Here is a 13,214-nt window from a genome sequence, read left to right as displayed (position 1 = left end):
TGACAGGGCGGGGTGGGGGACAGGAACCCCTGTGTGTGTGCCGGGCGTATGTGCGCGTGCACAAGGCGTTGGGCATGAGGAGGGTCTCGGGCCTCAACTCTGGGGAGAAGCATGAGGGGGTAGCACTCACCTCGAGGTCGGGCCGGTCCCCAGGGTCCTCCGCCTGCATCTGGCCCAGCAGCACCTCCAGGTCGCGGCTCAGTCTGGGCTCTGGCTCCGGCTCTGCCACGTACTCGAGGGCCGCCTTCAGCGTGGCCCCCAGAGAGTAGATGTGAGCCTGTGCGCCAAAGAGCCCGTTAGCGCTGCGAAGCCCGGCCGCGTGGCCTACGACAGGCACACCTGTCCCCGTACGGCTGCCGCTCCTCTGGGCCAGGAACACCGTCTTCTGGGCCACATCTGCTCTTTTTCATTTTTTTAAGATTGGCACCTGAGCTAACATTTGTTGCCAATCCTTTTTTTTTTCTTCTTCTCCCCAAAGCCCCCCAGTACATAGTTGTAATATTCTACTTGTAGGGCGTTCTAGTTGTGGCATGTGGGATGCCACTTCAGCGTGGCTTGATGAGCGGTGCTAGGTCCATGCCCAGGATCCGAACCGGTGAAACCCCAGGCCACCGAAGTGGTGTGCGCGAACCCAACCACTTGGCCATGGGGCCCTCCCCCAACATCTGCTCTTTATGACAGCTGCAGGCATGGCCAAGGCCACGCCTGCCCGATGCGAGGACTCTCAGGCTAAAGCATGTGACCCTGTGCTGGCGGGTCTGGGGTCTGTGCTGGCCTGGCCACAACAACTAGCGCCCCTCCCAGGGCCCAGCCCATCCAGCCTCCTGGGGCACAGACCCGGCCCCTGATGGATGCCGTGACTCTGAAGGGCAGGACCTTTTCTTTTCTGGTGTATTCTTCAAAAACTGGATGTGAGCAGGAAGAAAGACAGGTTTTCTTTTAGTAAGTTAGGGTTTTCCTGTCTGCATTCACGAGCGTGTGGGCTCTGCAGATTGTGCACGCTGGGATGGGGCACAGTGCAGGCCTCGGCCCACCGGTCCTTGAGGGCTGACAATGGCTACTGTCACTCCCTGGGGCCAGGTGGCATCATCTGACATCATTGCGCCTTCCTACCTCACCCCACAATAGTGCATACGAGGGCTTTATCATTCTCACTTTACTGACAGGAAGCTGAGCCCAGAGAGGTTCAGGAACCAGCCCAGGGCCACACAGCCACGCCAGGAGGAGCCAGCAAGGGCCTGGGGCTGTGTAGCTCCAGACAGGCAGGTCACATAGCTCGCAGTGGAGGCCTGGGCCCTGAGTGAAGGCCAGGCTCTCCCCGCCTTCCTTCCCCAGCACTCCCTTCCCCAGGACACTCCGGTCTTTGGTGCACACTCTGGTCCAGATCAACACCTCATCCTGGGCCAGACCTTGCATGACTGAGTGGGTGGATCCTGGGTGATTCTGGCTCTCTCCCTGGGCAGCCCTCATGACCCGCCAGTGACGTCCCAGCTAGCCTCATTCCATGACCCTCAGACCCGGCCCTCCCAGTCTGTTGTGAGGTCTAGGATGACGGCTCTCTCCGGGGACTGCAGGACTGTCTGGTTTTCGCTGGCTGAGACTCCCCCTCTCTGGACTCGTCTCTCTGTCAGGGTCTCTATCTCAGGAGCTAGGCACGTGGGGGCCATGCCCTCCCTCCATGCTGGCCCTCACTGGTCAGGGTGTTTGCCATGTTCCGCTGGTTAACAGATGCTTTGGTGGGGTCTTCATGCATCCATGTTTCCTTCCCGAGGCTCCACCCCCACAAGCAGGATTTACATTCTGATAGCCGCTGACAAACTTCCCTCCTAAATGTCTGGGAATTTGCGTCTGCCCCTGCCGTGTGCACGTGTCCCAGCACCCACACCCTGCTTCCCCAATCTCTTAGGGGAAACAAGTGTCTCGGGTTAATTTGCATTTCTATAATTATGAATGAGACTGAGCATCTGTTCCTGTCTATTTGCCGTTGTGATTTTCCTCTCTACGCCCATTCATGGACTCGGCTCATTTCTCCACTGAGCTGTCGCCTGTTTTGGGTGCACTCTTGGCACATTAGGGTGCCGACTCCTGGGCTGTGTGTCACCTGTATGTTCTCTTCATCTGCCCTTACTTTTTAACTTTGTTCATGTGTCTTTTGACATTCGAAAATTCTAATGTTTAATTTGTGAAATGGGATAATTTTTTTTCTTTAGTGGCTTCTTAGAAGGACCATCCCTCCCCTAAGACGACAAAAACAGCTTTCCTCTGTTTCCTCCAATACTTTTATAATCTTTAAACAACTAGCTCCAATCCGTGTAGAATCTGCTCACATGCTGGCACGCTGTTGGGACCGGGCTTGTTTCCCTCCTGCTGGAGAGCGACCTCCTGGCACTGAGAGAGAAGACCCCCTCTGCTGGCCGGGACGGCCGCCCCACGGCGCGCGGCCCCCCGAGGCTGGCACTGGCCAGCCTCTCCTCCTCTTATGCTGGCTACGTGTCTCTCCCTCTGTCCAGATGGTGCTCTTTAAATTATAACAGCTTCAGAGGTATTTTCACATCTGGAGGACAAGCTGCCCTTCATGTCTTTTTCAAAAAGTTTCTTTATTTTCACATTTGTCCGGTTTTAAAAAACAAACTTAAGTTCTCCCATTCCTATTCAAAAAACAAACCAAAAATGGTTGGGATTTTATTATAACTGCACTGACGTTGCAGAATTTGGGAAGGACTAACGTCTTACAAAATAAAATACTTAGGATATCAGTGAGACGGTCAAATAAGACGTCCCTAGATGGTATGGCCCTCGATGAGAATGTGGACATATCCACGGACAAGTACCCGTGTGGGAGCCCTGGGAGGCGGTGCCACACTCCTAGGGCCCTGACAGGAGTCTCGCCCAGGTGCATCAGATAACAGGCAGACACACCTCGGTCCTGGTCGGACCATTTAGCTAGACTAACCAGGAAAAAAAGAGGACTCAGAAAAATAAAATTATAAACAAAAGAGGAGACATTACACCTGATACTGCAAAAATACAAAGGATCATAAGAGACTATTATGAACAATTATATGCCAACAAGATGGCTAATCTAGAAGAAATGGACAAATTCCTAGAAATAACCTACGAAGACTGAATCACGAAGAAACACAAAATCTGAACAGATCAATAATTACTAACGAGATTGAATCAGTATCAAAAACCTCTCAACAAAGATAAGCCCAGCACCAGATGGTTTCGCTGAATTCTAGCAGATATTTAAAGAGGAATTAATGCCAATCTTTCTCAAACTCTTTCAAAAACCGAAGAAGAGGGAGCACTTGCAAATTCATTTTCTGAGGCCAACAGAACCCTGACACCAAAGCCAGACGAGGACACTCCACGGAAAGAACACTACAGCCCCATACCCCTGATGAACACAGACGTAAACATTCTCAACAAAATACTAGCAAACCAAATGCAGCAGCACATTGAGATGATCGTACACTATGGCCCAGTGGGATTCATCCCTGGGATGTAAGGATGGCTCAACATACGCAAAGCGATCAATGTTACACATCGCATTAATAGAAAGAAAAAAGTCATACGATCATCTCAACAGTAGCAGAAAAAGCATTTGACAAACTACAACATACTTTCATGATAAAAAGTCTCAACAAACTGAGCATATAATAATATATCTTAACATAATAATAAAGGCCACATACGGCAAGCCCACAGCTAACATCATACTCAATGGTGAAAGCTTGATGGCTTTTCTTCTAAGATCAGGAACAAGACAAGGGTGCCCACTCTCATCACTCCAATTCAACACAGTACTGGAAGTCCTAGCTAGAGCAATCAGGCAGGAAAAAGAAATAAAAGGCATCCAAATTAGAAGGGAAGAAGTGAAACTGTCATTGTTTGCAGATGCCATGATCCTATATATAGAAAATCCTACTGTTAGCATCATTGAGTGGATTCCGACTCCCAGCAGCCCTGTGGACAGCAGAGAGCCCTGCCCGGTCTTTTTGCACCATCCTCTCATCTTCTGGCACTCTATCAGACAATGCTCTGCTGCTGTTCACAGGGTTTTCGTGGCCAATTTTGTTTGGAAGCGGGTGGCCAGGTCCTTCTTCCTGGTCTGTCCTAGTCTGGAAGCTCTGCTGAAACCTGTCCACCAGGGGTGATCCTGCTGGCATTTGAAATCCCGGTGACACAGCTTTCAGCATCACAGTAACACAAAGCTGCTATAGTGTGACAACCGACAGGCGGGTGTTATGGCTCCCTGACCAGGAAACAAACCTGGGCTATGGCAGCAAGACTGCTGGATCTTTACCACTGGTACACTAGGGCTGGCTAGAGAAAATCCTAGACTTCACAAAAAAACCTGTTAGAACTAATCAACAAATTCATTAAAACTTCAGGATACAAAATCAGCATACAGAAATCATTTGCATTTCTTTACACTAAGAATGAAATATCTGAAAAGGAAACAAAGAAAACAATCCCGTTCACAATAGCATCAAAAACAATAAAACAGCTAGGAATAAATTTAACCGAGGAAATGAAAGATCTCTACACTGAAAACTATAAGACTTTGATGAGAGAAACTGAAGACGACACAAATGAATGGAAAGCTATCCTGTGCTCATGGATCAGAAAAATTAATATTGTTAAAATGTCCACACTACTCAAAGCCATCTATAATTGAATGCAATATGTATCAAAATTTCTGTGGCATTTTTCATAAAAATAGAAAAAAAATCCTAAAATCGGTATCAAACCACAAAAGACCCTATATAGCCAGAGAAATCCTGAGAAAGAAGAACAAAGTTGGAGGCATCACACTCCCTGATTTCAGACTATACTATAGAGCTATAGTAATCAAAACAGCTGGTACTGGCATCAAAACAGACACACAGATGAACTAACAGTATTAAGAACCAAGAAATAAACCCATGCAGATATGGTCAACTAATATTCAACAAGGGGGCAAGAATATATGATGGGAAAGGATATTTTCTTCACTAAATGGTGTTGGGAAACTGGGCAGCCACAGGGAAAAGAATTAAACTAGACCCCTATCTTACATCACTCACAAAAAACTAATTCAAATGGATTAAAGACTTAAATGTAAGACCCCAAAGTGTAAAACTACTAGAAAAAGCTCCTTGACACTGCTCTTGATAATGATTTTTTGGATATGAAAAAAATTGCAAAAAGTGCAAGCAACAAAAGCAAAAATAAACAGGTGGGACTACATCAAACTAAAAGCTTCTACACAGCAAAGGAAACCACCGACACAATGAAAAGGCAACCTAGTGAACGGGAGAAAATATTTGTAAATCATATACCTGATAAGAGGCTAATATCCAAAATATATAAGGAATTCATACAACTCAATAGCAAAAAACCAATCTAATTTTAAAAATGGGCAGAGGAACTGAATAAACATTTTTCCAAAGTAGACATACAGATGACCAACAGGTACATGAAAAGACGCTCAACATCTCTAATCATCAAGGAAATGCAAATCAAAACCACAGGCGATGTCACCTCACGCCTAGTTAGAATGGCTATTATAAAAAAGACAAGCAGTAACAAGTGTTGGCGAGGATGAGGAGAAAAGGCACCCCTGTGCACTGCTGGTGGGCGAATAAATTGGTGCAGACACTATGGAAAACAGGATAGGGGTTTCTCAAAAAAATTAAAAACAGAAATACCATACAATCCAGCAATTCCACTTCTGGGAACACAACCAAAGGAAGTGAAATCAGAATCTCAAAGAGCTACCTGCACCCCCATGTTCACTGCAGCATTACTCACAACAGCCAAGATATGAAAACAACCTAAGTGTCCATGTGCAGACGAACAGATGAAGAAGATGTGCTACAGAGACACAATGGGATACTACGCAGCCACGAGAAAGAAGGAAATCCTGCCACTTGCAACGACATGAACAGACCTCGAGGGCATTATGCTGAGTATGTCTCGAAATAAGCCAGGCAGGGGAAGACAAATACTGCATGATCTTGCTTATAGGTAGAATCCAAAAAAGGCGAACTATAGAAACAGAGAGGAGAATGGTGGTCACCAGGGGCTGCGCGTGGGGGTGGGGTGAGGGGATGGGGAGATGTTGGTCAAAGGAGACAAACTTCCAGTTATGAGATGAATGAGTTCTTGGCATCTAACGTACAGCATGGTGACTATAGTTAATACCGTATTATATACTTCAAACTGCTAAGAGAGTAGATCTCAAATATTCTCACAACAAAAAAAAGGAAATGGTAATTATGAGATGGAGGTGTTAACTAACCCTCCCATGGTAATCACTTCTCATATAAAAGTGTCTCAAATCAACACTCTGTACACCTTAACTCACATAACGTTATATGTCAATTATGTTTCAATAAAGCTGGAAAATAAATTAGGTGCAGGGACGCGCTCTGTCTCATTTTCTCGTGTCTTGTTTTCTCGTCTTTAGAAGGTGGTTCACATTAAGTTTCCAATCTTTTCTGCTATATTTACTTGCAGGCTTTCCATAGTCTTTGCTATTATAAATGGAGCATTTTCCATTTCATCTCTAACTGGTAATTACTGACACAGAGAAAAGCTATTTATTTTTGGGATGTATCTTGTTTTCAGCTGGCCTCTGAAGTCTTTTATTCTATCATTCTCCACTGAAGCCTCTTAGATTTCAGGCCCACACACTTTCGTCACAGACCTTGCGATCCTGCCCCACAAGCACATTGCCCAGAGCTGGCGTCCTGCCGCCTGCTCAGGGCCTCAGGAACACGGCTGAACCGCACTGACGGCTCCTGAATCGTTCACTGTCCCCACGCCCAAGCCTGGGCCCCTGTGATGCTGCTCCACCTCTTACAAAAGACAGTGGAACCCCCAGCCTTCATCCCCATGCAGAGGGCAGCCTGCTCCCCTCTCTCACACTGACCACACCCGTCATACCTGAGGCCCCTGCCTGGCCCCACACAGGCAGCGTCCAGGGGCCAAACTTAAGTCAAGCTGCTGCAGAGACTCAGGGCAGAGGCCTTATTTCGGGGCCCCGTTGGGTGCCGATGCTTAGGGTGGAAGGAAAGGCAGATCCCACAAGGTTCCACCTGCAGAGCCTGAGAGGTCCAGGTCCCAGCCGGGGCTCTGAGCTGTGAGTCCCACACTGAGGCTCCCAGCAAATCATAGCCCTGAGAATAAAACCGGCCTGTACTACAGCTGGCAAGACCAGGGTATCTGCTCCTGTCTCCAGGCGCACTGGATAGATAGGTACCCATCGATCCATCCATCTGTCTACCCATCTATTCATCCATCCACGCGTCCATCCAGCCATCCCTCCCTGCATCCATGCCTCCACTCATCCATCTACTCACACATTCATCCATCCATCTACCCATCCATCCACACATCCATCCATCCACCTAACGAGCCAGCCATCCACACATCTGTTCATCCCTCTCTCTATCCATCCACTCACATTTATTTTTCTCCCTCCCTTCCTTCCTTCTCTCTACTTTTGTATGTGTCTATATCTATCTATCTCTGTCCATTTCCATCCATCCACCCACCTCTTTTAGTTTGAAAATAACCTCAGCAAATAAACCTTTCGCTGGTTGTGGGATGACACTGTCCACCGCACACTGGCCAATATCATGTCTTTGCCACTCAAGGCCTCTGCACATTTCATTCTATCTGTCTCGGAAGCTCCCCTAGTCTTGATCCTGTGAACGCTACACATCCTTCACGTCCCAACTTAAACATCACTTTCTCAGAGCGGCCTCCAGGGTTTTTTAATCTAGATGAAGACCCTTGTTATTGCCTGCCAAGGCCCGTTCTTGACTCTCAGGCCCCAGCCTACTGCCCACATCAAGCCCATCCATCCCCTGTGTAGACCATGACCCCCACGAGTAGGATGTCATCTGCTCTGTTCACTGCGAGCCCTGACACTTACTGCGTGCATGCACGTTCGTGATAAGTGGTAAGCATTCAGTAACGATGGGTGATGGGTGCTGAGGTTGTCATGGCCAGGCCCCACTGGAGCCCACACCTGCTCAGGGTGACGAGGTCCAGAGGGGAGCCCTGTAGGGGACAGGGGCTGGCCCGGAGGAGGCCTTGAATGCCTGCCACAGGTCATATTTTTAGCTTTTGGAAACTATGCTTCCACTGAGGTTTCCTCAGCAAGGAGGGAGGTGGGCAGGGGAGATGGTTGCAGGAGGACCAGCCATCGAGTGTCCGGGGACTCAGCAGTGGGAGCGGAGTGGGGGCAGGGCCAGGCTGGGAAGGACCGGACCCAGGAGGCAGCAGCTCCATGGTGCCAGGAACACGGAGAATTCAGTGTGAGGACATGGAGGGCTCCCTGTTGTTGTCTCTGTGGGGAGGATGTGGAGATGAGATCAGGCCCACAGGGAGTGGCAGAGGCCGCTAGGCTGACATTTCCAGAGGGAGAAAGGATCAGGACAGTAGGGAGGTGGCAGGAGGGGCTGGTGTGTGGCAGCGTGAATTGTGATGACTACCGGTCAGGAGGACCACAGGCCGGCGGGTGGAGGCAAGTGTTCAGCCCGGACATCAGCAGCAACCACAGCCCCACCTGCTGTGTCCTTCAAGAGCCCAGAGACCCAGAGGCTGGGCTGCAGGTGTCTTGATGTCGCCGGCAGCAACTCACCCTGATGGAGCTCAAGGGCAGGGGTGACACCAAGCGGTGTGTTTGCCACAGTGGTCCCTGTGAGCTGGTGGTGTTGCCCAGTTACGGGCAGGAACAGTGCCTGAGTGGTGTGACGGGCCCCCAAGAGCCTTGTGCAGCTGTTCCTGGGGTTGCCACAATGCAGCGCTGAAGTTGCTCAGGGGGTCCTGACAGCCCCTAGGAACGGGCACCAGCACGAGGCTAATCCAGAGCAGAGCAGAGAGCCTGGACTCAGAGCTCCCGACGGGGCATGCATGGGCCTGTGAAAACAAGGGGATCAAGGCGTCCACACACACCACGGGCCCTTCACAGGTGTGAGGTAAGAAGGACTGACTCGCTGTGTGTGTGGAACAAGGAAAATCCACGATCACCCACCGGGAATTAAAGCAACTCAGGGAACAGAGGACTCTTCATCACAGGAAGATCCGGGGCCGCAAAGCATTACACACTTGGGAGCCATCCCTTCCCACTGCGGATGGGTCAGAGCAAGCCCCCTCCCCGATGAGGGCCTGCCTGCCCCCCATCCCTGCACTCCACAGTGCCCCCAGGAAACCCTCTCCCCACCGGAGCTTGGGTGCCAGGGAGCTCAGTCAGCCAAAGAATAAAAAAATCTACAGAAGCTAGAATGACCCAATGCATGTGCTTGGGTTACACAGAGAATCTGCACGTCCCGGTGAGAGGACACACATCTTCTTAGGACACAAGGAAACCTCAACGACTCCAAAGAGTAGGTACACATGGACCTTCTTTGACCACAGTTTGGTTCAGTTAGAAGTTAAAAAGAAAAAGACAGGGGCTGGCCCAGTGGCGCAGAAGTTAAGTGCAGACGTTCCACTTTGGCGGCCCAGGGTGTGCCGGTTCAGGTCCTGGGTACAGACATGGCACCGCTTTGCATGCCATGCTGTGGTAGGCATCCCACATATAAAGTAGAGGAAGATGGGCACGGATGTTAGATCAGGGCCAGTCTTCCTCAGCAAAAAGAGGAAGATTGGCAGCAGATGTTAGCTCAGGGCTAATCTTCCTCAAAAAAAAAAAAGGAAAGAAAAAGACAAAAAAACAGTCCTAGCATGTTTAGAAATAGACAAACGGGGGCCTGCCTGGTGGGCATAGTGGTTAAGTTTGCACATTTCACTTTGGTGGCCCAGGGTTCATGGGTCAGATCCTGGGTGCAGACCTACACACTGCTCATGAGGCCATGCTGTTGTGGTGTGCCACACACAAAATAGATGAAGTTTGGCACAGATGTTAGCTCAGTGACAATCTTCCTCACCAAAAAGAAAAGAAAAGAAATGGACAAATGATTGTTGAGAGTGGAAGCTCTGTGTTGACCACATGCTGTGTGCTGAATCTCACATACACCACACCGGGCAGGTGGGGCCGCCATGAGAGATCAGCATCATGAGTCTGGATGGTGGTTCCCCTGGGGGCTGGTTGGGGCGACAGGGTACTGGCATGCTCTGCTTCTTGATCTAGATGCTGGTTATTGGGATGTTCAGTTTGTGAACATTCATCAAGCTGTATGCTGGTGATATATGTATTTTTCTGTGCGTATATCTCAATAAAAAGTAAGAAAAAACCCAACTCATTCACAGTACTCATGGGTGAAAGAAGAAATCCCAATGGAAATTAAAAAATACCCAGAAGTGAATGATACTGCAATCGCTCCATGGCCAAACTCATAGAATGCAGCAAAACTCATGTTTTGAGGGAAATTCATAGCCTTAGGCATTAGCGCTAATATTGGAAAGGAAGGAAGGCTGGAGACTCATGAGCTGAGTGTCCGACTTCAGTTAGAAAAGGAATAGTTACTAAACTCAAAACAAGTAGTAAATAAGGGCAGAGTCAACAGGAAAAAAAAAACAAAGACACCACAGGAAGATCACGTGGTACAAAGTGGGCTCTGAACAAGCCAACAGAATAAAGAGCCCTGCAAGACTGACACGGGAAAGGAAGGAGGGAGCAAGCCATCCAGTGAGCGGGAAGAGGGCGTCTCTACAGATAACACAGTGGCAGAGGAGGGGCGTCACCCACAACTCGATGCCAACACGTTAAAAACACAGGGAAAATGGATAAACTTCAGAAATACATAGTTTACCAAGAAGCTGATTCAAGAAGAAATACAAAAACAGATGAATCCTATAACCATTAAAAATAGAGCAGCAATTAAAAACCTTTCCTCCAGGGAAACAGATGGCTTTACAAGTAAGTTTGACCAGACTTCCAAGGAACGGTTCGTCCCGTTCTTGCATGAACTCTTACAGGGCAGAGGGAGAGGGGGCGCTCCTACTGGAACGATCCTGATGCCAACACCGCCGAACATTGACAGAATGGAAGCTACCAGTCCACTCGGGAAAAACGTGCAAAAACCCAAGGTAGGTACTGGTAGATCGAATGCAACATGGTATAAAAAGATGAGACACATGGCCAGTTTAGGTTTTTTCTAAATAGGAAAGGATGATTTAACATTTGAAAATAAATACAGAAATACTGACATCTTAATGATTGTTTCAAAGGTTGCAGAAGCATTTCATAAAACACAGTGTACACTCATGAGAGAACTCGGCCAGTTTGGCACAAGGGAACTCACGTGGCCAATGCAAATGTCGTCCAGGACGCCGAAAGGTGAAATCGGTCCTTTTAGAACCAGGCAGGCACCGATGTCACCCAGGCCGGCGCACCACCCTCACACGCTTCTTTCTCCCTGGAGTCTCACGGCTGCTCCTTGCTGACACACAGCAAGAGGAGGAAGGGAACTGACCCACAGCCTTTGGACGGTCAGGAACAACACTGCTGTCTTTGCCAGTGATTTGAACAGAAAAACTAAAAGAACTGAACCTCTAAGTTATTAGAAATAAGAAGAGAATTTAGCAAGATGGCTGGATTAAGATTAAGATATTAAAGTGAACTGCATTTCTGTCAACTAGCAACAGGCAAGCAGAAAAATGTAATTACAAAGATGACCATTAATTTAGAATAGAGTCAGAAAATATCTCATACGAGAATAAGCTAATAAACGATGTCCAAGACTCCTACGGTAAAAACTTTAAAACGTTGCTGACATACTAAATAAGACCTAAATAAAGGAAGAGAAATAAAGTGTTTCTAGAGAAGACCATAGAGTATAAAGATGGGAATTCTCCTAAAATTGATCTACAGATTCAGCGCCATTCCAGTCAAAATGCCAACAGAGCTTTCCATGGAACTTGATAAACTAATTCTAAAATTTATATGGAAGCAGAAAGGGTTAAGAGGAGTCAGAACACTTCAGAAAAGGAACAGGGAGCGGGCACGGTCCCTGTGAGATGCTGGGCTCCCTGTGAAGCTGAGGTAACTCATACACGCAGTTCCATGCAGGACGGACAGACTGACGCACGGGCTGGAACAGAGGCCCAAGAAGCAGGTCCCCTTCCGTCTGGAATTGTGGTATGTGGCACAGTTGGCGTGCACCCAGGCCAGCCATAAACGGAGCTGGGAGAAAAGGTTATCTATATGGAAAAAGATGAAATCGGACCCTTACCTCACACTATAAAAAAAAATAAACTTCAGGCAGATTAAATGTGAAGAACAAACCTTTAAAACTTTGGTAGAAAATATCAGTGAATATCTGTTAGACCTTGAGGTTGGGAAGGTTTCTTAAGCCACAAAAAAACACTAAAATGAAAGAAAACATGTAGTCAAAAAAATTTGACTACAGTTGTATACCGCATAACGACGTTTCTGTCAAAAGAGACTGCACGGACAACAGTGGTCCCAGAAGTCAGTACCACGTAGCTGAGGTCTGTAATGGGCTATAGCATCCGGGTTTGTGTAAGTGTGCGCTATGATGTTCGCACGATGACGAAGCCGCCTAATGACGCGCTTCTCAGAACGTGTCCTTGTGGTCCCGCGATGCGGGGCTGTATATTAGAATTGAGAAACACTTTTTCTGAGAGGATGCCCTCCAGTAGCTTTTCCCAAAGGGTGGTGTGAGAGGGTAAAACGATTGTCACAATAACACTGAGCTGTCGTTCGTTTTGTCCACTCTCAGACGTGGAGACGTCCAGAGGCCACAGCAACAGCAACAGACTGAGCGCAGAAGCCGCTGTGGAAACCCAGGGCTCTGCCACCGAGCCAGACGATGAAGACGTTTACAACCTAAGACAACGCCACTCTTTTCACTACTCTTTTTGGAAAAGCAGTGTTATTTTTCATAAAAATATGTCACATATGTTAATGTGCAAAGGATGTATTATTGTTATTTTGGAATGAATTAATAGGCACACAGCTTACACCTATCACAGTTTTAACCTGTGATACAGTCAATACTGACAGATATGTGGACAGTGTATAACCCACATAAACGAAAGCTGTTCGGGTAGTCGATAATTTTCAGGGATTCACAGGGGTCCTGAGAGCCAAAAGGTTTGAGAACTGCTGCCTTACAGAGGGTGAGAGGACACATTAGAGACTGGAGACAGCATTTGCAATCCTGACAACCTACGAAGAGCAGCGTGACAACTGACTGGCAGGCCGGCTTTCCCCAAGAGGGACTCCTCCCCCATCAAGGCACCTGCAC

General features: G+C 48.0%; 1 protein-coding gene across 1 annotated transcript in view; it reads right to left on the bottom strand.

The window, feature by feature from the left end:
* The window catches only part of KNDC1 (kinase non-catalytic C-lobe domain containing 1), a 65,558-nt gene that overhangs the window by 42,836 nt on the left and 9,508 nt on the right, over positions 1-13,214 (bottom strand). The window contains exon 4 of the mRNA XM_046651993.1: positions 131-277. Within this exon, the coding sequence (XP_046507949.1) occupies positions 131-277 (147 nt within the window). The remainder of the gene's footprint in view (positions 1-130; positions 278-13,214) is intronic.

This window comes from Equus quagga, chromosome 2, assembly GCF_021613505.1.
Source record: "Equus quagga isolate Etosha38 chromosome 2, UCLA_HA_Equagga_1.0, whole genome shotgun sequence".
Lineage (NCBI taxonomy): Eukaryota > Metazoa > Chordata > Mammalia > Perissodactyla > Equidae > Equus > Equus quagga.
This window is presented reverse-complemented; position numbering and strand designations above follow the sequence as displayed.